General features: G+C 42.2%; 1 protein-coding gene across 1 annotated transcript in view; it reads left to right on the top strand.

Moving 5' to 3' along the window:
- The window catches only part of TLL2 (tolloid like 2), a 117,951-nt gene that overhangs the window by 49,360 nt on the left and 42,484 nt on the right, over nucleotides 1-26,107 (top strand). The window contains exons 3-7 of the mRNA XM_021699869.1: nucleotides 244-321; nucleotides 14,327-14,482; nucleotides 17,242-17,359; nucleotides 21,543-21,721; nucleotides 22,689-22,794. Coding sequence (XP_021555544.1) covers nucleotides 244-321; nucleotides 14,327-14,482; nucleotides 17,242-17,359; nucleotides 21,543-21,721; nucleotides 22,689-22,794 — 637 coding nt within the window. The remainder of the gene's footprint in view (nucleotides 1-243; nucleotides 322-14,326; nucleotides 14,483-17,241; nucleotides 17,360-21,542; nucleotides 21,722-22,688; nucleotides 22,795-26,107) is intronic.

The raw sequence follows: 26,107 nt of genomic DNA, 5'->3' as shown, positions 1-26,107 counted from the left end.
GCTTCCCGCCGAACAGGGAGCCCGATGCGGGGCTCGATCCCAGGACCCTGGGATCATGACCTGAGCCGAAGGCAGACGCTCAACGGCTGAGCCACCCAGGCGCCCCTGTGTTATCAAATCTTTACTGATCTGCCAGGGATCCCGGTCATCCCCCAGGTGACTAGGTTTGCTCCCTCGGCTCTTGGTGCTCCTACAAAGAAGGCTGATGCGTCCTCACGTTTCTTTTCTTTCTCATTCCTTTAGGTGGGCTGGAGAAGCAGCAATCTGAGAGCCGGGAGAACGCGACTGCCACCAATACCAGCGGCGAGGAAGCTAGACGGGGTAATGTGAGGCCCCACCAGGCCTTTGGATCTTTTTTTTTTCAGCAGTGGTAAATTTCACATAACATAAAAGTTCCATTTTAACCATTTTAATGTGTGTAACTTAGTGACATTAAGTACATTCACAATGTTGTACAACCATCCCACTATTTCGTTCCAGAAAATTTTCATTCCAGAAGATTTTCATCACCCCAAAGGAGACCCCACACTCACTAAACAGTCACTTCCCTTTTCTCTCTGCCCCTGGCTTTGGAAACCTCTTTTTTTTTTTTTTTTTTAAGATTTTATTTATTTATTTGAGAGAGAGTGAGCAAGAGAGAGAGAGCATGAGCAGCGGGAGGCGCAGAAGGAAAGGGAGAAGCAGACTCCCTGCTTATCAGGGAGCCCGATGAGGGGCTCAATTCCAGGACTCTAAGATCATGACCTGAGCCGAAGGCAGATGCTTAACCAACAGAGCCACCCAGGTGCCCCAGCTTTGGAAACCTCTTATTCCACTTTTTACTTTCGATCTTAGTGGACTAGGAGCACCGAAGTCTCTGGGCATGAGGGAGTGTGTCCTTTTGTTGAGGATGGACTGGCTGAGGGTGGTGTTTGGCTGCTCCGGGACCATATGGTCTTCAGTTAAACTCTGCCATCTGGGTTTGACCTCTCTCACCGTGCTTGGCTTGTGAGTTGCAGCCCCCAAGGGCCGACAGGAGGGATCATGAGGCTTTGGGAACTAGGAGTCTGACAAAACAAGTGGGCAGGGGAGGCAAGGAGGGAAAATAAGCTGAGAGGGGGGCCGGGAGGAGGGTGTAGCCTAGAGACCTTGTGGGTTGCTGGGGGAGAGGGCAGGTGAGGTTGTGGCCATCTGTGGGCAGGGCCACCCATCAGCAGGTGCCTGCCTGGAAGTCTGCCTCTGCGTGTCTGCACACTGACACTCACACACGTGTGCTTTCCTGGTTCTAAGAGGTTCTAGGCTGGAGATTACGGGTGCGGGGGCGTCTCACTGGATACATATCCAACTGGAGGAGTTTTTCCCATTCAGAAGCCGTGCTGGGGGAGAGAGGCTGCTAGACTTCAGTCTGGCTAGCATCCTGCAGGAGTCAGGGCTCACTACTGCCAATATTGCTTCTTCTACATAAAATAAATGCAGAGCAGAGGGAATAATTTTTTTTATTGAGGTATAGTTGACACACAGTGTCAAAAGGAATAGTTTTTAGAATCTTCTGATCTGTAGTCAGATGCGTTATCAGTCACGCCACTGGCCCTGTCAAAAGGAATAATTTTTAAGTGCCAGAATCCTTTTTTTCAAGGATGCCTATTTAGGGATAAAATAGAAATCAATATTTGCTTTATGTTTTTGCTTTAATGCTATTTTATATTTTACACATACATATGCATATATATATAATTTCATACAAATGCATACATGTAATGATATCATCATGTCCTTTCTTAATTTTTTTTTTTTATTCTTTTCCCTTTAATTTGGCTAGCTCCCTCCCTTCTCTTTTCCACATATTGCTCCTCTGCCCTTCCCCAAGAGATGCCGGCTGATGGCTCTGTGTGCATCCTTCCGTATTTTTCTCCTTGCACATGTGTTCACACAGACACTTCTGTAGGGATATAAACATGCATGCAAATAGAAGCTTCATCATTCTACAAAACAGGATCAGATTTGATACGTGCTTTTTATGAATCATGCTTTTCTCACTCAGCAGTACGTCATAAGAAACCCCTCCAATGCACTGGTGATAACTTCAGTTTATTCTTCCGAATATTTTGCAAAATATTCCTGGCGTGGGTGGGCCATAATTGATCCAATGATTCCCTTATCAGTTAACATTCACTTCGTGTTAAGTTTTTCCCATCACGAGCAATGCTACAGTAGATGTTCCTGAACCTAGATCCTCACATTCTTGGGATGTTTTTAACAGGTGTTCCTGGAATGGGTTTCAAAGGGTAAAGCCATTCACATTTCCAGAGCAACTTGTGAAGTGCCCCTTTCACCATATCCTCTCCAGCACTAGGTGCTCTTCATGTTTTTAATAATGTAAACAGGAGTTTATTATTACTTAATTTGGATTTTCCTGACTGCTGGTAACTTTGAGCATCTTTTCCTGCCTTTCCAGTGATGTAGGGATGCATGTCTGTGATTTGCCTCTTCCTGTCTTTTGCCCATTTTTCTGTTGGGCTACTGATCCCCCTTTTATCAGTTTGGCCTCTTTCAGAGAAAGGCGGATTCATTAGCTCCCACGCTCCTCACCCCCTTTGACAAATGTGTATTTGTTTCTCTATCTCACAACACGTTGCTGGGACCATGTGCAGGGCTTCCTTCAAAATCTGTGGCTTCCTGCTTTGCTTTTTCGAAGTATTTTGACTTGTGCTTTCTTCGACTCTCAAGACATCTCATAATCTCAATGACACTTCGTTTTGGCCACAGATGACCAGCACTTAGTGTGAATAATGGAGCATAGAGTGTGAGGATGAAACCAGAGGGGTTTGCTAGCACCTCAGTGGTGTAGATACCACACTGGATTTTCCCTTCCTAAGTGATTTATTGTTGCCTAAAGCCACTCCCAAACTTAATGACTTCAAACAGTGATTTGTTATCTTTCATGATTCTGTGGGTTGACTGGGCTCCGTGGGGTGTTTCTTTGGCGGACATCAGCTGGGTCACTCACTTGACTGCATTTATCTGGCAGCTGGGCTGGGCTGGTCTGGGTGGTCCGAAAAAAAAGCTGTAGTCACATGCGCCTCCATGTGGCTTTTCTCGCCACGTGGATTTCCATTTAGCTGTCTGACCTGCGATTTTTTTACAGTATGGCACCTGGCTTCTCAGAGGGAAGAAGCAGAAGCCACCAGTCCCCTTAAGGCCTGAACTCAGAGTACCCAGAATGCTACTTCTGCCACATTCTCTTGGTCAAAACAAGCCAAAAGCCCTGCCCACCTTCAAGAGGAAGAAAATAGATTCCGCCCCTTAATGTGAAAAGCGGCATGAGCTCACGGGGATGAGCGCTGTGGCCATATTTAGAGACCAGCTCCAGCCTTCTCTCATTGTGTCTTACCTGCCCACCAGCAACAGACAGTGTCAGGGTTCTTAGTATTTACTAGTTTGTTGGTGTAAAATGACCCAATCGAATAAACTTGGACTGTCAGACACACTTGGGTTTGCGCCCTAGCTTAGCCACTCAGTAGCTAGGACCTCAGGTAAGTGTTCATCTGAGGTTTGGAGAGAATTAGAAATAATATTTATGCAAAGTGCATAGCCAGGTGTCTGGAATTTAAGAGGTGCTCAGGACATGTAGCTCCTTCACTTTTTCCTCTCTACCTCCACCTCCAAGAATAATATTATCCAGCATTGGAAGTGCATCATCCACCTCTGGACTGGGATTCCACAGCTGTTCAACAGCTGCTCAGAAACACAGTTAAGGGAGACCGGAAGGAATAAGGCTGCTGCAGCTTATTAACATGCTGCCTCTGGTAGGTTGGCTTGGGCAAGGTACCCACACTGTGACAAGAGATTTCCTTGGAAACACTGGATGAGTTTAAAAAAAATAATAAATAAATAAAAATAAGAGAGATTTCCTTGGGCTTTGTAAGGAGGACAGTGAAAGCATTCCCGCAGCCACCATTCCTGCCACCCCTACAGTGGGCTAAATCCATAGTCTGCAGACCGTCCAGTGACCCTGGTTTTTTGGAAGACGATAATGTCAAGGCTATAGGCCAGTTTCTCCACTCCATACTGCAGCAGCAGACGGGCAGGTCCTTAAGGCTCCCGGGCAAGCCTGATGAGGAAGGAGACCCTTGGCACCCTCAGAGGTGAGCCGAGGGCCGGCTGTTCTAGCCTGTGCCTCCAGCCTTCCCTCCATCCGATTCATCTCTCTGGGGCCCTGTCAGGCGCCAGCGTGGGTGCCTCTTGTTTTTGTTTGAATTAAAGATAAGACAAGTTGTGTCAATCTCAGATTCCCCTTTCATCACAACCGGACCCCCTCCCAACACCCCCAGAAAAAGAGACCGCCCAAGCAGGAGAAAGGATCTGAGGGAAGCCCCTGCCCCCTGGCCCCCTGGCTTCAGCAGCAGGTTTATTTCCTGGCATTATGTGGCTCCCCTCAGCCCTGACGGCAGGGATTTGTGCTTCCAGCTTTGGGAAGGGCTGGGCTCAGAGAACTGCTCACTCAGCATCCCCCTGGCAGGCCGTCTGGTCCGAGGAGTCTCCCTCCCCTGGAGATGAGCGCTCAGCATGCGTTTCAGGGCTGCTAATAGGATTAATGAAATGGAGTGTTTAACTACTCCTCCGATGAAGCTGTGACTTTGGATAGAGCCCGATTTCCAGAACCATATTCGTAGAAGAGAATGGACCTTTCACTCCCAGTAACAGTTCCTAAGGGCTTTGTGCTGCAGGAAATCACAACGGAATCTTGTTTGCACTAGAGAACGCACGCTTGGGTACAAAGCACTGCTCAGCACCCAAAACCCTGAATGTCACTAATGTCAGTGTATCTGGGTGTAGCCACTGAACCTAACTTTAGGCATTCTTTCTAGCCCGTCCCCAAATGCAGACCTTGCTAGCGATTACTGAAGCTCGCATCGAGCCCTTACCATGGCAGGCATTTGACATTCATTACCTGGTTCAGTGCCCACAAGGCTAGCATGCAGCAGGAAGGAAGCTTCAGGAGGCAGGAAGAGTGGCTTATCCACGGCCACACAAGTAGCAAATGGCAGCATTTACCTTGAGCCTAAGTCTCCCTACCCTAAACCCCCTGCTCCTAACCTTTGGGCAGTATCAGTGGTTCTCAAACATGCCTGTGCTTTGGAACTACCTGGGAGCTTTAAAAACTCACATGCCTGGACTCCACTCTAGTTTGATTGAGTTGCAATCTCAGGGCAGGTGGTGGATGCCAAAATTTTTAAAAAGCTCCCCAGTTGATTCACATGTGCAGCCAGGTTTGAAAACCATCATGCAGAATAATCCAGTCTCCACTTTCACCGAGGGGCTACTCTTGAGTCTTTCAAGGTTCACAGGCAAGGTGCAATGTTGCCCACCACCCTGGGGTGGGGGGTGTGCAGATGGCTGGACTCTCAGGATGTTTGCTTCCAGTGTGGGGCTGACCAGTCGAATCATGGAAAATTCCCAGCGCCTCACTTGAGAAGGCTGGGGTAGGCCTGGTTCTGTTTATGACACGCCTGTACCTTCAGCTGGAGAGGGAACCTTGAATAGCTGTATTTGTGCCGCTTTTCCACAGAGGACAGGGTCCACTCCCAGAGCCGGAGAATTTAAATGGACTTTATCCCCCAGCCCACCCCACCCTCGGTGTGTTAAATCCTTTCAGATGCCCCTGAGCTCCTCTTCAAATGTAGGACTCTTGGCCATAATAAATAATTACATCCTCCTATGTGGACTCTGATTCCAGATAGTAGTAATCCAAGAAAATCCAATAATGACAGTTGCATTAAGATCCTTCTTCCAGGCTAAGCAGAACATCTGTTTAGATGTATTTTTAATCGGCAAATGCTTCCTGTGTTGAGTCCTTGGCAAATTAAATTTCTCACTGGACTGAGGGGGAAGCTGTCATTCAATAACCCATCTCTGGAAATTACACCCAGTCTCTTTCCAGGTGCACTTCAGATTTTCCCACGCTGACTCGGCTGCAGCCTAGCCCTAACCATACTGGCCCACATGCATACACAGCAAGCACAGCTTGTCTGAGAAACACGGGATGTCTCAGTGTTGTTCCCTCGAATAGAAAACTATTTCTGCCCAATTTCCAAAGGAGAGTTGGCGGCAGAAAAAAATTAAGAGACTTGTTGAAAACCCTGTGGGAAATGAATAATAAACTTCCACTTGCTACATCACTGCCTGTGATTACTTAAGACGCGATGATTCTCACAGTTTAAACATTAAGGGCGTTAGGGCTGCCAACATTTTGGAGGAGTTTCCGCCATGGAATTGCTTGGACTATTGGGCTTATTTATTTTATTTTTAGAATAACTCATCCATTCTTTAATTAATTCATTCAAACTACAAAAGCAGTCAATACTTACTACCAACCAGGCACTGTGCTGGGTGTGACTAGAGTGGTGAACAGGCCAGCCATGGTTGCTGCCCCCGTGGAGCTTCCCCGCCCATGGGGGCAACTCACATTTGAATGCAGTTGGATGTAATTTGTAGTCTAGGATTGGGATAGCCAATTAGAATATCTGCAGAGGCCCAGCAGGTAATGTCAGTGGGGGAGGTGGGCTAGATAGGACAATGGGAAGTGGGGGAGAGATTCTGACAACCAGGAAAACATGTACCATGGCTATGGCCAGCAGGTACAACCTAACTCTAGTGGGTTGTAAATGATGGGACATGGGCCCAATGTTGCCACATCTTTCTGTCTTCAAAGAAAAACTAGAAAATCTGGATCCTAATGTGAAATCCCTTGATTTTTAAAAGTTGGCTTCTAAAGTTATATTAAAACAACAACAACAACAACAACAAAAACACAGTGTGGGCCAAAAGTGTCCAGGCCAAGCAAAGCACATCTGTGGGTTGGATTTATCCCAAGAGTTGCAAGTGTATGACTTCTGATCTAGAAATTCTACCAGTAAAACAACTATTTTCATGTTTAAAAATGTATTACGTGACAGCCTTGTTCATATGACTAACTGAATTAGTGGGAACCCCTATACAAATACAGAACTGCTGAAAGTAATATATAACCTTCCCACCATCCCAAATAAAAGATACAGAGTTAAGAACAAAGGATAGAAAGGGAAATGTCCATGATCAGAAGAGAAGAGGGAACACAAATCCATAGAATTAAGCTTCAGATGGTGGCAAGAATGTGCAGAAGGCATTCAAATTGGGCTAAGATTTGGGGGACAGGGAGCTGGTGTCTTCATGCCTATAAATACAGGAGATACGGCCTTGGTCCCATGTGAAGCAAGAAGTGAATGCTGAGATCTTGCATAAAATGAACACCCTCAAAGGGCTTCATACTCATTAAAAAAGAGAGAGAGAGTAGAAAAACTCTGCTCAGTGGCTAAGAGTGGCAAGAAATCTTGCTATCTTTCCTAGGCTCTAAGTGTGGGTGAAAAGATCTCATCTATGAGAAACTGAATCTGAAAGCCTGTTCCCCATGTAATGTAAGTTCTCAAATTACATTTCCTAAATATGGAAACCCTAAACTTAGAAATTAACATAAAAATTGATCTAGGACCCTAGAATCCCAAAAGCCCTGAAAAAACAAAAAATAGGGTCACACTCATAATTGATGGCATATGGGGCTCCTTTAGAAAGGAATGATCTCCCCTAAAAATGAACTTTAAATAAAAACATTAGAAACACAAAAAGTTAATCCATGGAGGAGAATCAGCAGAGACAATAAATTGGAGAATTAGTACCCAAAGATATAGGAAAATAATAGAACCATCTCAAGGAGATTAAATAAGTATATATAGCAAAAGAACCAATCGAAGAATTTGAAACTACAGTAGGGAGGAAAAAAGAATAGGCAGATTTAGAAGCCACTAGATAGGGCTTTTAGAAATGATAAGTATATTGTTGAACCTGGAATTGGATAAATAGTATATTGAACACAGCTGAAGAGAGAATTAGTGAAGTAGAAAATAGATCTGAGGAAACCACACAAATTTTACCACTGAGAGATAAAGAAAATATGGAAGAAGGTAAAGGGACAAAATGGATAAAATGAGACTGTTACGTGCATAATCAATAGAAATTCTTGAAGATGAGAGAACGTTCATAGAGAGACTGGGAAAGAGGAGGCAGTGGTCAAAAAGATGAGGAATTAGGGTTTTCCACAGTTGAAGGAAGAATTGTACTGAGTCCCAAGCAGAGAATTCACACAAATCCACATCTAGACAATTATAATGATGCTGAGAAACACCAAAGACAAAGAACAGAGGACAGGAGAGGAGGAGAGGAGGAGAGGAAGGAGAACAGAACAAAAGATAAGACAGATAAGAGGTGAAGGAATGACCATTAAACTATAAGGATACCTCCTGTTGGTAACAATAAAGACCAAAAGACACTGGAATACTATCTTTGAAGTGCTGAGGGAAAAACATCTGTCAACTTAGAATTCTGTACATTCCCAGCTAAACTTAGTTTCCAGAGTGTGGATAAAATAAATTGAGCGAAGATGAAATAGATTGAGGATAAAATAAACTGAGAGTTTATTGTCATCATGAAAGAATAATAAAAGATGCATTTCCAGGAGGGAGGTATGGGATGCAAGAAGTAGCATTAAGCAAAGAAATGGTAAATGTGAAGGTAGATGTAAATCTGTATTGCAAACAAACAAATCATTGATAATAGTAACTAATTTGGGATCTTAAAAGCAAGTAAACAATAACATGAAAAATCGGGAGGTCTGTTTATAAATTAAAATACTTTAAGATCCTTGTAGTCTCAGAATGAGAATGGAGATTCTGATTTCTTCAGATCCATCTTGTAGTTTGCGAATTCTTTGTACTTTGTTAAGTCCAGTATGAACATTAAAAATTAAAATCAATACTAAAGAATAGAAAGGAGATAGTGGAAATAAAAAGTAAATACGGAAAATATCTTAATCCTACTGAGAGCAGTGAAGGAAAAAAAAAAGAAGCAAAGGAAAAAAATAGCAAACAATGCACACACACACACAAAGAAGGAAATAAGCCCAGGTATGTCAGTTATAAAATAAGTATAATTCGTTTGTTAGAAGAGAAAGTCTCAGATTGAACAACGAGGAAAAAAATGTAGCTATTTGTCTATAACAGATATACCTAAAATCTAATCACAATTATACTCAAAAATCCTCAACAAAATATTAGCAAATCGAAACCATCAATGTATAAAAAATAATTATACACCATAATCAAGTGGAATTTATTCCAGGTATGCAAGGCTAGTTCAACATTTGAAAATCAACCAATGTAACCTTACCATATCAACAAGCTAAAAAAGAGAAATCCCATGATCACATCAACTGATGCATAAAATGCATTTAACAAAATCTAACATTTACAATAAAAACACAGCAAGTTAAGAATAGAGAGAAATTATCTTAACTTGATAATGAGCATCTGCCAAAAACCTACAGCTTACATCTTACTTAGTAGTGAAAGACTGAATACTTCCCCTAACACCAGGAACAAGGCAAGGATGTCTGCTCTCATGCTCTTATTCAACATAATTCTGGAAGTTATAGACACTGCAATGAGGCAAGAAAAAGAAATTAAAGGCATGAAAATTGGAAAGGAAAAAATAAAACTGTTTCTATTTCCAAACGACTTGTTTATGTAGAAGATCCCAAGGAATCTAAACAAAAAAACAAACAAAAAACAAATCCCAGAACTAATAAGTGACTTCAGCAAGATGGCAGATATAAGGCCAAACCCTCAAATTGCTTACATTTCCATATACTAACAATAATTATGCAGAAATAAAAATTTAAAACACAATACAATTTATAAGCACTCAAAGAAAATGAAATGCCTATACACTTTAAAAAACATGTACAATATTTGTATACTAAAAATTACACAAGGCTGATGAAAGAAATCAAGAAAGACCTACATAAATGGAGAGACATACTATGTCCAAGGATTGGAAGACTGAATATGGTAAAGATACCAGTTATCTCCAAATTGATCTATAGGTTTAATGTAATTCCTATCAAAATCCCAGCATGTTTTTTTTTTTTATAGGCATAGACAACCTTATTCTAAAATCTATATGGACAGCCATAAAATTTATATGGGAACATAACTAAAACAATCGTGGAAAAGAAGTCTAAAATGGGAATTATCACTCTCCCAGATACTAAGGCTTACTATATAACTACAGTAATCAAGACAATGTCATATTAGCAGAAGGATAAACACATAAATCAGTGGAACAAAATACAGAACCTAGAAATCAACTCACATACTATACAACCCAGCAATTCCACTCTTGGGTATTTATCTCAGAGAAATAAAAGCTTATCTTCACACAAACACTTGTACACTTGTATATGAATGTTCGTAACAGCTTTATTTGTAATATCAGGAAACAACCCAGATATCTTTTCCCAGGTGAATGGTTAAACAAATGGTGGTACATGAATACCGTGGAATACTACTCAGCAATAAAAGGAAACTATTGATACATAAAACAACTCAGATGAATCTCCAAGGAATTGTGCCAAGTAAGAAAAGCCAATTCCCAAAGGTGATATACTATAAAATTCCGTGTATATAATATTCTTCAAATGACAAAATTTTCTAAATGGAGAACAGATTGGTGCTTGAGAGTTTAGGGATGGGTGAGAGGAGAGGGGCAGGGATGTGGATATGATTATAAAATGCCAACATGAAAGATCCTTATGGTAATGCAACTGGTCAGTATCTTGAATGTGGTGGTGGATACTCAAACCTGTACATGTGATGAAATTCCATACAACTACACACTCACACACACACACACACACAAGTATACATGATGCTGGGGAAATCTGAATGAGATCAGTGGAATACATTAATGTCCGTATCCAGCTGTGATAGTGTACTATAGTAAAATGTTCATAAAATGTTACTGTTGGGGGAAATGGAGTACAGGGTACACAAAACCTATTATTTCTTACAACTGCATGTGAATCTACAAGTATCTCAATAAAAGTTTCAATTTACAAAAACCATTTCATATACAATAAAAAAAATTGAACCCCAACAATATGACCATTGTAAAATTTGTGTTATTGTTGTGGGAAATATAATTTGCTCACAGAATAATGCCTGTTGAATGACTCGTTAAAAAAACCACAATTACACAAAAAGATTGGAAATAAATGAGTGGGAAAAAACTCTATGAGGCAAACACTAATCAAAACTGATATAGTGACATTAATATCAGCCAAAATAATCTTTATTGTGGATGAACATTATTACAGATAAAGAGGGTCATTAATGATGAAAGAAATAATTCTCTGGGAGTATTTAAAAGCCCTTTACTTGTATTACTTAAATAACATAGCCTTGAACAATGCAAAGCAGAAATTAAGAATAAAGGAGAAAGTGACAATCCACAATCTTAGTTGTCAGGATTGTTTAAAGCATTTTTCTCAGTAACCAAAGAGCCAAAATAGTTGTAGACAGAATATGTGAATAACATATGTAACACCCTTTAACCATCAATTATGGAAATGGATGCACATTATCCCAAGGACATATGGAACATTTATAAAAGCCAATCACGTACTGGGCTGCAAAGGAGGATTCAAAATGCCAAAGAATTGATACCTTGGAGCATGGACTAGTTATCAACAGCCAGGAGGCCAAATCCAGCCTGCCATCTGTTTTTGCAAATAAACTGTTATTGGAACACAGCCATACCCATTCATTTACATATTGTCTGTGGCTGCTATCACACTACAGTGGTAGAGCTGGTTGGTTGCAACAGAGAATATATTAACCACAAAACTTAAAATATTTACTATTGTCCTTCTACAGAAAAAGTTTGCTGACCCCCACCTTGGAGAATGGGTCCTTGGAACACAAAGCAATGTTAGAAATCAGTAACACCCACAGAGAAAGAAATATTTAGAAATTTAAAAAATCACACTTCTAAATAACTCAAAGATCAAAGAAGAAAGTCTAAATGGAGCTAACAGAATATATCAATGTCTAACATTGAAATGTACATGTCAAATGATGGAGTGCAGGTAAAATGGAACTCAGAGAAATTCTAGCCTTAAAATGTTAATAGTAGAATATAAGAAAAATTGAAAATTATGTGACAAACGTTCAACTCAAGAAGCCAGAAGAGGATGGCTAACTGATTTGTTACAAGAGTGCCAAGACAGTTCTATAGGGGAAAAACTAATCTTTGCAACAAGTGGTGCTGGAAAAACTAGATATCCACAGGCAAAAGAATAAAACTGACCCCTGCTTCACACCATATACAAAAATTAACTCAAAATGATTAAAGACTTAAGTATAAGCACCCAAACTATGGAACTGTAGATATAACATAGATATAAACATAGATATAAGTCTTTGGGAGGTTGGATTAGGCTGTAATTTCTAAAATATGGCACAAAAAGCTTAAGAAACAAAAGAAAAAATGAATAAATTGGACTTCATCAAAACTTAAAACTTTTATGCTTCAAAGGATACTATTGTAAAAATGAAAAGACAGCCTACAGAATAAGAGAAAATATTTGTAAATCGTATGTCTGATAAGGGTCTGGTATCCAGAATATACAAAGAATAAGTATAACAGTAAAAAGACAACCCAATTAAGAAATAGACAAAGGATTTGAATAGACATTTCACCAAGGAAGATATGTGAATGACTAATAAGAACGTGAAGAGGTGTTTGGCATCATTAGTTATTAAGGAAATGCGAATCAAAACCACAGTGCGATGCCACTTCACACCCATTAGGATGGCTATAACCAACAAGCTTGACAATAACAAGTGTTGAGAAGTATATGGAGACACTGGAACCCTGATACATTGCTGATGGGAATGTAAAATGGTGCAGCCGATTTGGAAAACAGTCTACTAGTTCTTCAAAAGGTTACATATAAAGTGACTGTATGACCCAACAGTTCCAGTCTGTGGCATATACCCAAGAGAACTGAAAACATATGTCCACACAAAAATGTATACATTAATGTTCGTACTAGTATTATTCGTGATAGCCGAAAAGTAGAAACAACCCAAATGTCCAGCTGAGAGATGGATAAACGAAATGTGGTAGATCCATGCAATGGAATATTATCCAGCCATAAAACGTAACAAAGTACTGAAACATGCTACGACAGGGATGAACCTTGAAAACATGCTAAGTAGAAGAAGTCGGACACAAAATGCCACATATTGCATGATTCCATTTATATGAAATGTCTAGAATAGGCAAATCCATAGAAACAGAGAGTGGATTACTGGTGGCCAAGGACTGGGGCAAGGGGTAGAAATGGGGAGTGACTGCTAATAGGTTTCTTTTTGGGGTGATGAAAATGTGGAGTTCTATAGTGGTGATGGTTGCACAACTTCGCAAATATACTAAAAACCACTAAATTGTATACTTTAAAAGAATGTCTATTATGGTATGTGAGTTATGTCTCCAGTTTTGAAAAAAAGAAAAGTAGACAGAAAGGAAACATCAGAATAAAATAAGTGAAAATGGAAGGAAGTAATAAAATAAATACAATTAATGAAATCCTAAAAAATGAAAGGGATCAACAGAATCAAAAGCTGATTTTTAGGGAAAAGATATAGAAACTGAAGAGAAAATGCTCTAAGTGAGAATAATGAGGGAATCTAAGCAAGTAGACCGAAAACAAAAGCTTACGTTGTCTGAACAATGAATAAAATGAGCGCGGATTGGGTTATTAGCACGCCATAGGTTCGAGCGCTTCCACCCCACCTGTCTATCTCTATTTCCGGGGCCACACCTTGGACTCAGAACCTTCACAGAGCCTCCATTTCTTTTCCACGTCCCTCTCTTAAAGGTCCAGCTGTGCCGAGAGACTGGGAAGGGCTGGGGGACTTTATGAGGCTCTGCTTTTTCCAGGGGTTTATCTTGCGAAGAGTTTGTCTTCCCAACATCACAGACTGGTTTACTTTATTTGTCAGACTGGCCAAATTATTTTCAACCTTTGCAACATTGACGGGCATTTGGTCAGGGAGGGGATTGGCTCGGTAAGTTCTCCTAGGTGTTCCCAGCGCTGAGAAGAGGGCACATCCCTGACTCACCTCCATCCTAGAGGATGCCTTGTTGGGGCCCGCTTGAGTCTGAGGATCTCGGGCTGCTGTTGAGCCCCACAGGCCCTTGTTCAAGGCTTCCGACAAGGCAACCTGCTTCCATCATAGCCCTGGCAACCTTACTAACACCCAGGGGTTCAAAACCCTGAGCAGACCAAATACCCCCTTTAGAACACAAGTTCTTAACCCCCCTCTTTGTGGATTCATGGATAATGTAGTCTTAACCATAATGTACAGAAGGAATGAAAGGCAGAGTAAACGGCAGCGTGCCTGTCTTGCAGATGGCGAGGAGAATGCCATGCTTCTGCCCAGCCCCAGGACCTCACACGCCAGAACTGAGACCTTTTCTTCTCGGGTCCGAAGAGCCACAACCTCGAGGACAGAGAGAATATGGCCCGGAGGGGTCATCCCCTACGTCATCGGCGGGAACTTCACTGGTCAGTAGTCCCAAAGGAGGCCTCCTTTTGGGGCTGGGGGCTTTGTCCCCCTAGGTTGACAGTGTCCTCCCCAGGGTAGAGTAGATGCTGGGGCACCACAGTCCTACCTGCTGATGCCCCATTATGCCTTTCAGGGGCTACGAAATGTAGCCTGGCAAAACTGCGGTCTCTGCTGGGGCTGTGTCCTCAAAGGTGGTCACCTAGTCCGCAAGCCTTCATGCCGGGGGTCACATACGATCCTGGTCTTGAAATAGAGACAGGGTTTGCACAATGGGTAGGTGAGCAGAGCCCTCCAGGCAGGAGGCAGCTGTGAGCAGCCGCACGTGGTGGGCTGACCTGGCCTCTGCCTGGGTGCATGCCCTGCACCAGTCCCCAGCCCCGCAGCAATACGCAAGGTAAGCAGAGTGGGCCATTAGACGTGGCCAATCCTGGCCGTGGCGCTTGCCACTCGTATAACCTGGGGCAAGTCGCTTCACCTCACCGGGCCTCAGTCGCCTCTTCCGTAAGTGGGGATGATAATATTTTCTAGCCCATGGTGTTGTTTTGAGAATTAAACGAGTTAAGTAGATAAAGCACTTGAATAGTGCCTGGCACATAGTAATTAGTAACTGTTTACTATTGGTATTATTATCTTTAAAATATGTATGTCAGCCAGTGGCTTCCCATCACTACTGGTGAGACTGAAGCTCCTGACCATGGCCCCCAAGGCCCTCCTCCAGGCAGCCCTTGGCCCCGTCCCACCCAGTCTCCCACCTGCTCCTGCTCTCTCCTCCTCAGTCCCTGTGTGCTGGCCTCACAGGTACTTCTCCCTTCTGGAACATGCCCAGCTCATTCCTGCCTTAACACACCTGCCCCTGCCCTCTGTCTGCCTAGCACATTCTTTCCCCAGACCTTCTTGTGGTTTCTTCTTATCACTGGCGTCTCAGATCAGATGACATATCCCCAGAAAGGCCTTCTTTGCCTCCCTGGCACCCCCACTAGCCACTTGCTCTCAGCACCCCACTTTCTAGTCTTTATGGTACTTCCCATTACCTGAAATGCTTTGACTTTTATTTTTGTTTCACCTATTTTTTGTCTCTGCCCAATGCTGTGGGTGCAGGGATCTTTATTCCTATTGTTTTCATTCCTATGCCTCCAACACCTAGAACAGTGCGGCAACGCGTAGTCGATGGTCAACAGTTATGCCCACAGCAGGCCTGTGGCCCAGGGGTAGTCGAAGCCCTCAGTGAGAAGCCACATAGAGCTGCCTCTTCTGGCCTCTCAATTCTGACTGCATGCACAAGTCGGCTTCATTTCTGCAGATCTATGACTTCTGTGAGAGGCGGTCGATGAGGCAGATGTCCCAAAGCCACTGAAAACCACGGATGAGTAAAGGCGCTGTGAAGACGTGGACGACAGGACCTGGGAGCTGACCGAGAGCATGGAGCAAGGCCTCCCCTTCTCTCTCCCGGCAGCATCACTCCCTTGCCGTTAACCCAGGGCTTTCTCGTGCTGGATACTTAATGAGGTGCTGGTGATAAAAAGATGACCAAAACTTCACCTGCCCTCAGGGAGCTCCCAGTCCTGCTAGGAGAGAAAGCAGTGTGCCTAAAGAATTGAAATACTGGAATGTTAACCAGCTACTTGCTTTTGTTCTCTGGCGCTTAACTGTGTTCTTCTTTCAGATCTGGTGTGCTTTTCTGACCAAAGATTTATATAACCTTCATCAAAGTTAACTAATTTTATGTAGAGAACTTTCTTAACATGGTGGTTTTTGTTATTCTGTAATTAATGGGATTGCTATTTTGATGAGTGAGCTATAAATGATTTGAACTAAAAAATATCAAGATGTAAAAAAATGGACAGCTAGGTTACTCTTTATTCTGTATGTATTTTTGGGGGGACAATATGATATCATGCCTAGGTCTTCCAGACTATGATGGAAGCCTCCCCAGTGCTTTGTTTGTTTTTGGCAATGAGGTCATTCTAGAACTCAGACCCCACCCCCAACCGTCCTTTGTATCCCCCAACAACTATTTTTCTAGATCCTTCTCATTGTTTCTAGGAAAATCAAAATAGTCTTCTTTATCTCAGATTGATAGATTTTTTTTCTTTTAAAGAATACATATTAACTGTAAGTAACTATCAGCCAGAATTTACAACTACTTTGTTCTTGCTCCAAGACAATTTACTTATTGCTCTATTTTTCAACACATTTCCACTCAAGGAAATATGAAGACATGTTCAGAGAAAGTATGAAATTCACCTGTTTTCAAAGGCTTTATAGAAAATGAGGCTCAAGGATCCACCAGAAAACACTGCAGCCCCATGCAAAAGTAACATGAATGTACATGAAAACAAACTTTTTAGAGCATATGGACCCATGCTCCTGTAGATATAAAGTAAAATGAGGCTGCAGAATGCAGTGCTGGTGAGCTACTTCAAAAGCCTAAAATTTTCAAATTGAATAATCTGGGTAAGATTTTTTGTTTTAAGTTTAGAAAGAAGTACTCTCCATTCAAAGGAAAAGCTGGAGAGCCTGGGATATTCTGAAAATCTATTTTTACCCTCTTTTCCATTCACAACTCTTACTCTCTGAGTTTTGGTAATTCAGGGAGGTTATATTCTTAGCAAGGGAAATCCTTATTCCTAGTGCATTTCTATTCTGGGTCACCCAACGTTCATTGGAACAAGCATTGTTGTAAGTCAGCATGCCTTACGGCATCTGAGGGAGGCATGGACCCATCAGTGCAGTGATGAGGCTTGCCCTGTCATTTCAGGAAGCCAGAGGGCCATTTTTAAGCAGGCCATGAGACACTGGGAGAAGCACACCTGTGTGACCTTCATAGAAAGGACTGATGAAGAGAGCTTTATTGTGTTCAGTTACAGAACCTGCGGGTAAGTAAGCGCAAGCAAGGCCACCTCAACAGAATCAGAGCCAGACAATCGGATGGCTCATGAGTGTTGAATTTTCTCTGTAAAACCCAGTCTTTCCAAGGAGCTGTGATAAACAGCAGCCTGGGGTTTGTCAGAAACTCTCCTTACCCCCAGTGAACTCACAATCCAGTGACAAAGTAGGCGGGTCAAGAAGACTCTAGAAAGACAAGGGGTCTGGATCTCCTGTCGTGGGAGCAATTGAAGGAATTGAGGGTGTTTCATATGGAGAAGTGGTTCTGAACCAAGCTATGGGCTCCCTCATGACAGATATACATTTATGCAAAATTTTACACGTAATTTTATGGGCTCCATGGGCTAACAGACTTCCTCCAGAAAATATAGCAAACAATAAGATGCCTGGATTATGACTAAACTTCTCTGTTATGCCAGGCAATGTAAGTGTGATGCAATCTCCTACTGAAAGAAAAAGTTTCCCATACTGGTTCAAATACCTCAACCCAACTACATGGTATATGCATGAAATTACTACTGAAGAGAATGACCCAGAAAGGTTACATGTAAAAGGAAAGAAGGCACACAGGCAAACGCTGACAAAAAGAATGTTAGGATCGTAATTTTAGTTATAGACAAGGCCTTTTTTGTTTCGTTCTTGTTTTGTTTGTAAAGTCGGAAAGTGTTTTAAAAAAAAGGTGAGACACTTTATAATGAGAAAGAGTCCAAGCTACAGTGAGAATATAACCGTCATAAATCTTTATGCACCAAATGGTGCAGCATTAAGAGTCATAAAACCAGCCCCAGGGAATTCAAGGGGAAATCGACAGAAACACCAGCAGCGGTGACTTTATTTCATTTCTGTCAACCCAAGGAGATCAATGTCAAGTTGACCAAAAAATAAGTAGAGATTTGTAGATGATTGGAAAAATATAACTAATAGAGTTGATCCTATGGGTCTATCAGATTCTGCAATCTGATAACACATCTTTTCTAAGTGAGTGTTGAACATTTATAGACATTGTCCATCTGTTAAGCATGAAGAACACCTCAGTGGATTCGCAAAGGCAGAAATAGCATTAACATATTCTCTGATTGCAAGGCAATAAGACTGGACATCATAACAAAAGTAGAATAAATACTCCTGCATTGCATAGTAAGTTAAAAGCTCCATTTTTTTGTTTGTACAACTCTTAGGTCATAAAGAAATCAGGATCAATATTACAAGCTATCTAGATGATAAAAGCCCTACAATTCTAAATTAAAGAGATATGGCTAAAGCTGTGTGTATGTGCGTGTGTGTGTGTGTATCCCAACAGCCCACATCAGATTTAACAATGATAATTCTAGAAGCATTTCTGTTAGACTCAGGAACAAGTCGAAGATGTTTCTGATCACCACAATTATTTTACACGTTTTGGGAAATGCTAGCCAATATAATTAGATAAGAGAAGGAAATACACACAGTAAGTATCATCAGGAGCAAGGAGATGTTTGCATTGTTTGAAGTTAATGTGACATGTACCCCAAAACCCAGAAAAGCAACTGAGAAACTATTAGAAACAAAAGGAGACCCTGTTAAAGTGACTGATTAAAATGTAATAAACAAAAAATTAATTACTTTTCCTTATAATGAAATAATTTGATATGCTTTTATAATGGGAAAAATATCATTTTAATAGAAACATAATAAATAATATATCTAAGAATAAACTTAACAAAAATGCAAAACTATGCCAGACCTATAGGAAGAAAATGCCAAAACTCTAAGGAAACTTAAAAAAAAAGTCAGAATGGAAATGCATACCACTTCCTGGTATGGTGATACTCAACATAGTAAAGATGTCAGAACTTCCTAAAATAATCTATAAATGCATGCCATTGTGATTCAAACATCTACATTTTATGTATATGTGGGTATATGGGTATATATGTTTTTAGAACTTAAACAAATGATACTAGAGTTTATCTGGAGGAATGACCATGTAGAAATAACCAACAGAGAAGGAGAGAGACAGAGACAGAGGCAGAGAGAGACAGAGACAAAGAGAGAGAGGGGGAGACAGAGAGAGGGAGGGAGAGATAGAGAGAACACAGGGACAGAGGGATGGAAGTAGGGTGGGGATTATGGGAAGAGGTCTGATGGTCTATTCAAACATCTAGGGTTTAAAATGCAAGTGAAGATGATAATAATTAAGACCATTTGGAATGGAGCAAGAGAGTTTAAAATGAATATGCCTATATACAAATTTAGGTGGCATTTTAAATGAGTAAGAGAAACCTGGATTAGTCATTTGGGATATTTTAATACTGGGGTAGACAGCTCATTGTGAAAAAGATAAAGCTGGATTCCTACCTCACTTTGTACATCAAAATGATTCTAGCTGATCAAAGATGTAAACATTTTTAAAAGGAAAAAGAAAGAAAGAAAAGAAAAAAATTTAAAAAGTATTCAAAACAAGAAATAAGAGTGGATTTTACTTATAATCTTGGCCTAGAGGTGGCCTTTCTAAGCAGGACATAAGAAAATGAAGACATTACATACGTTGAAATTTTAAAATTCTATATGGTGAAAACAAAACCAAAACAACACATAAACAAACAAACAAATGAGAAATAAAGTGAGAAAAATATTTTCAATATATTTGGCAATCAAAAGACTCATTTCCTTAATTCACAAAGGGTTCTTACATATCAATAATAAAAAGATGGACCACCCAAAAGAACATAGGGAGAAGATGTGATCACATAGTTCACAAGAACAAAAAATACAAATGTCATATAAAACATGGAAAATTATCCAGTCTCGATACAGTGAAATACCATTTTTCACCTATCCAGTTGACAAAAAGAATTTGATAAAACCAGTGTTGGTCGGGTTGTGGGGAAATAGGGCTTTTTAATATATTATTAGTGGGCATATAAGTAGACACATTTGGGGATTGCAATTTGATAGTATCTATCGAAATCTCAAATGCATATACCCTTTTATCTATCAATCCCAATGCTAGGAATTTACCCTGCCACAAACAAGAGTCAATCATTTCTTTGTTTTGCTTGTTGTTATTTGTTTGTTTGTTTTCTCTTCCTTTCCCGTGAGGCTTTGTTTAAATAGTGAAAATTGGAATCAGCCTAGATGTACACTGATAGGAGCCTGATTAAATAGAATATAGTACTTTGTTACTTTGAAAAGAATAAAGGAGGTCTATATGCACTGTTATAAAAAGATCTCTAAAGTAAGGAGGTAAACGGTAAAAATGAAGGACAACATAAATAGTTCCTTTTGTAATTTAAAAATATGTATATTTAATTTTTCTGAAGGATGCCCAAGACACTATTAACAATGGTTATCTTTGGATGAAGAGATTAGAGGGGGTGAGAGACTTAATACTTCAGTCTATTGAACATGTATTTTTTTGAGACTATTTGAGAGAGAGAGGGAGAGAGTGGGGGGAGGGACAGAGGGAGAGAGAATCTCAAGCAGACTCCACACTGAGTGCGGAGCCCAATGTGGGGCCCTATCTCACGATGTTGAGATCATGATCTGAGCTAAAACCAAGAGTCAAGACGTTTAACCAACTGAGCCACCAGGTGCCCCTGATCATGTATTTTTTTTTTTTTTTTTTTTTAGTGTTTGATAGAGGTTATCTGGGTGATAAAGGTGGTGGGATTGTGGGCCACTTTAATTTTTTTCCTATACCTTTCTATATTAGGAATAATATATAATAATATATTAGGAATAAATGTTATTTGAAAAAACAATTGTGCCCAGAAGGGGAATCATTGCCAAGACTCCTGTGATAAGGGTACCAAGACTCATGCCTTACAGAAACTCAGCTGACACCTTTCATTATCTCTTTTCCTTGTCATCAGAGATGATCTCGCAGAGACTTGGGGGTGCAGCGGTCAGAAAGGGTATGGGCTTTATTTCGGGAATCTAGGCCTTATCTTTCTTTGGGTTCTCAAGTGGATCCATGACCACCAAAAAGGTGAACCATTTTTGGAGGGCATTTCTGTATTGGGAGGGAACTTGGACAATGAGAGTACTTTCAGCTCTGAAAGTCTGTTTCTTTTAGATACACGTGTGTGTGCACGCGCACACACACACACACACACACACACACACTGGGGAGGGCATTAGACTCTTCCTATTCTCTGATCTGCTGATCTGGGTATTTCTGCAACTGTCCAGCTGTTGTTCCTACGTTGGGCGCCGAGGAGGAGGCCCACAGGCCATATCCATTGGGAAAAACTGTGACAAGTTTGGCATCGTGGCGCACGAGTTGGGCCATGTGGTTGGGTTTTGGCATGAACACACCCGGCCAGACAGAGACCAGCATGTCACCATCATCAGAGAAAACATCCAACCAGGTAAGGAGCCAGTATGGAGTCTGGAAGCCACCGGCCAGGAAGGTGGCGTCCCCCGGGGCAGGCAGGTGTGAAGGAGAGGGGATTCGGGGAGCTGACCAGTGCTCATTTGTTAAGTAAGGAGGCAGCAAGCCTATTGTGCAGGCATTTGTGTCCAGCACGGCCACTGTCCTCTGTGGCCCTTCCTGGGAGGTCTTGCCATAGCTTGTAGGTTATAGCAGAAACGAAATGACTTTCACGTTGTAAAGGACAATGAAATCCAACTCCATTTCCTAACAGGAACAGAATGGACCAGAACACACTGGCAGCATCAAAGCTGAGAAGCCAAAAAAGGAGTTCTCCTGGTGGCTTTTATAAGAGTCCCTTTTGCTGACTTCAGCAGCACATCTTTTTGAAACTGAAATACAATTAGGACACGAGTACCTGTGGCTGCAGTATTTCTGCCTGGGAATGTTCTGCCCCAAGGCAGATAGAGTGTCTAGATTAAACAAACAAACAAAAATCTCATGTTAAATAATTTTATATGGAAGTCCATAATGAACATGAAAGTAGCTGACTGAATAATATGGTTGCCTTAAAATGCTTCTGAGAGTCTGAATTGTGAACAATTTGGGATTGAACTTAACTCTCTGATTTTCCTTTTGTTCTTTCAGTAGTAAGATCAGAGATTTATTTGTATTATAAGTTTCTGAGCAATCAGATCAATAATTAACTTGTCTACAAACTTGGCATAAGAGTTTCGAGCAGCACCTGGGGAGGGGCTGTTGGGTGGTGGGGTTGGGAGAACCTAGGGCTGCTCGAAGTTTCACATTTCCAGTCTGTTAAAACCAACGAGAACGACCACACCCCTGCTATTTGATTGGGCCAACTGAGCTCTCAGGAGTTGCCATGGGCCCTCCTTTTCCCCCTCTGCCTCCTTTCAGGTACCTGCCTTGGTTTTCAAAGGCCTTAACAGAGTGTTGTGTCACAGGTCAGGAGTATAATTTCTTAAAAATGGAAGCTGGGGAAGTGAGCTCTCTGGGAGAGACGTACGACTTTGACAGCATCATGCACTACGCCCGGAATACCTTCTCAAGGTCGGAATCTATGCTTCTGCCTCATGTGTGTTTTGGTGTGGCTGCCGCAGGCTTGGGTTGGATTCCTGGAGGTCTGCGGAGAGTGGGTCTCTGCATGCTTCTCACACAGTTGGCCTGTCTGTCCTTGAAATACAGTGGCCTCTGGGCTGCAGCGAAATATAATCTAATCAGGTTCCCGCTAATAAGATTGAATCCCATTGTGAAGCTGGTGTTCCATCATGGGCTAATGTCACAAGCAGCAAACTGGAAAGGGGAAATTATCGAGAGGTTGGCCGAGATAATAACTTAGAGGCTCTGTGTAAAATTTCCAGGGGGTGGGGGAGTCTTCTAAAGCACGTCCTTGATGTAAGCCTGGTGGTGCTCACCGGTTCTCTCAAAGAGGTGTGGTTTATTGGTTCAGTTTCAAAAAGACTGTACGAGAGCTGGGAGGGTTGTAAATCATGGTTGTAAATCATTCGAGGTGAAGAAAATGAGGCTCCAGCCAGCTCGAGGGCACACAGGTAACTGGGGTCGGAGTGAGAACAAAGATCCAGGTTTCCTGCCTGCTGGTCACGCTCGATGGTGGCCCATGTATACTCAAGTATGGCCAGACTGGTGATTTACAGCCAGCATCGGCAGGGTCTGTTTTGATAAGTTATTGCTGTGCTAGACTGGGTGTTAAGTATTTCCAATATTGCCCTTGCTTCTAGACCATATGAGTGTTTTGTATAAAGAAGTTTTCTCACTAGTCCCAGTGTTGTGGGTCTTTCTGAAACCCTTGAGTTAGAGGAGACATGGTAAATATTTTCTCTCTTGGCATTTTTTTCTCAGTTTCCTCTTAAAACTAGCTTGTTTGCTTTTTATTTATCTATTTGATCACTGAAAAAAAAAAGATTTTTTAAAAAGATTTTATTTATTTATTTGACAGGGAGAGACACAGCGAGAGAGGGAACACAAGCAGGGGGAGTGGGAGAGGGAGAAGCAGGCTTCCCTCTGAGCTGGGAGCCCGATGTGGGACTCGATCCCAGGACCCCGGGGTCATGACCTGAGCCGAAGGCGGACACCTAACGACTGAGCCACCCAGGCGCCCCGAAAAAAAAAAGATTTGAAATGGTTCCCAGTATATACACAGGACAAGAAACAGATGTATGAGGAAACTTGAGGATGGGGGAGGGGAAAGTAAGGGTAGAGACACTGAAGCCTGGAATCAACTGACTATTCAGAATACATGCCATAAAGTCATGTACACTTTGGTGGGATTGGCAGCAAATCCTGCCCTGTGCTTCTTAGCAGTTATAGCAAAGAGGGAAACAATCCACTTCATGAGTCGCTATGTCCATAAAGATCAAAGGAAACCGTTCTTTCCGGAAACACACTGCTCTTGGGAGTGAACGGGGAACTGTGTACCCAGGACTTGTTGGCTCTTGGGTAGGGATGCTGGAAGCATGCTGTTGATGAGGTCACAGAACTGGGGGAGAGATCCTCCAAACCTCCATATCACAAGTTCTCAGTTGCGGGGGGAGTGGGGTGCTGTCCCTCTGGCCACGCAGCTGATTTAGCTGTGATCTCCATCCTGCATGCACCCAGCTGGGATCTCTCCAGAACTCTAATGGGTAGAGTTTTGTCAAAGTCAGCATCTTCGAACTGGCATGGGACTGACTGACCCTGTTCTTGTTACTCTTCTCCTGGCTCTTTATTAGAGGATACATGTAATGAAGAGACCACTGAATTAAGAGTCAAAGACTGGGTTCCAGTCCTAGTGCTCTCGCTCACTGTGCTATTGAGGGATGTGGAGACAATAATTGTGGATAGCTTTGTGCTGGGTCAAATCTCCACCTCCCTGGGTATCAGTTTCCTCATGAGAGGGTTGGATTAGATGTTCTCTGAGCCTCTTCCAGCTCGAACATTTCCTGCTGTGATTTCTTAATCGGGTGTGGATGGGTGAGGCTCTGACAGATGGGGTCACCTTCATTGCCATGTGGACATTCAAGGCTTCCTCTTCCACACTGGGAAACAGAGACTTTGAAGGACCTACCCTGGTGGGGGCGTCTCTGGGGAGTCTCAAGAAACAAGGTGGTGGGCCGGATGAGAGTCCACCCTACAGAGGTCAGAGTGGGATGCTTGGGTGTGGGGGCTGGGCTGACTTGCGGGTTTGGGAAATGGTGTAGGAAATATGTGGGTCAGACCACATCAGCCCTGGGGTTGCAGGCTGCTAAGTAGAGACAAAGTATTGATTTTGTAGAGAACCACTGTCAAGTCGGCCCAAGTGAGAAGGTTGTACCTTGGGTCTTGTTTCCATAGCTGTCCTAACTCTTCATTGCTTTATAATTTGTCTGTTAATTATTATTATACATTCATCTACTCCTATTTATCTGTTACATCCCTCTCTCCCTAGACTGAGATCTGAGATCTTTGAGGGCATCCTCTTCTAGTTTCCAGCACCGACCATGGCACCTGGCACAGAGTAGATGTTCGATGAATACTTTTTTTTTTTTTTTAAGATTTTATTTATTTATTTGAGACAGAAAGAATGAGAGAGACAGAGAGCACATGAGAGAGGGGAGGGTCAGAGGGAGAAGCAGGCTCCCTGCCGAGCAGGGAGCCCGATGCGGGACTCGATCCCGGGACTCCAGGATCATGACCTGAGCCGAAGACAGTCGCTTAACCAACTGAGGCACCCAGGCGCCCTCGATGAATACTTCTTAAAAGAATAAATCAATGAATGAATCAAAGGAGACAGGGAGATCTGAAATGCTGGGAACTAGGTGAGGGAAGAAATTTCCATTATTCTCATGCATTTCTGTCCACATACCCACAGATGTGGTGGTCATTTCATAAGGACGATCTACAGACATCTCCTATGAAGGGGGTTTGGGGATAAATTACCTCCAATGGGCTGTAGGAACTCACTGCCTCCCTGGTACCTTCCATGTGCCAATTACCATGAAAAGCTCTGAAGCCAGAGGCCAGGGCAAGAATGCAGATAGTGTCTTCTGGTACCAGCTTTCTTTCCTTTTTTTTTTTTTTTTTTAAGTAGGCTCCACCCCCAGCACAGAGCCCAGCACGGGGCTTGAACTCACGACCCCAAGATCAAGACCTGAGCTGAGATCAAGAGTCAGACACTTAACCGACTGAGCCACCCAGACGCCCCAAGGTTTTATTTAAGTAATCTCTACAGCCAGTGTGGGGCTCGAACTCACAACCCTGAGATCAGGAGTTGCATGCTGCACCGACTGAGCCAGCCAAGCACCCCCTTTTCTTGTTTTTCTTTTAAGAAAAAAAATTTTTCTCTTCCTGTGATCTGTAGCTCATAATACCATCCCTTTTGCCCCTC

Source organism: Neomonachus schauinslandi, chromosome 6 (assembly GCF_002201575.2).
Source record: "Neomonachus schauinslandi chromosome 6, ASM220157v2, whole genome shotgun sequence".
In the NCBI taxonomy this organism is placed as follows: domain Eukaryota; kingdom Metazoa; phylum Chordata; class Mammalia; order Carnivora; family Phocidae; genus Neomonachus; species Neomonachus schauinslandi.
This window is presented reverse-complemented; position numbering and strand designations above follow the sequence as displayed.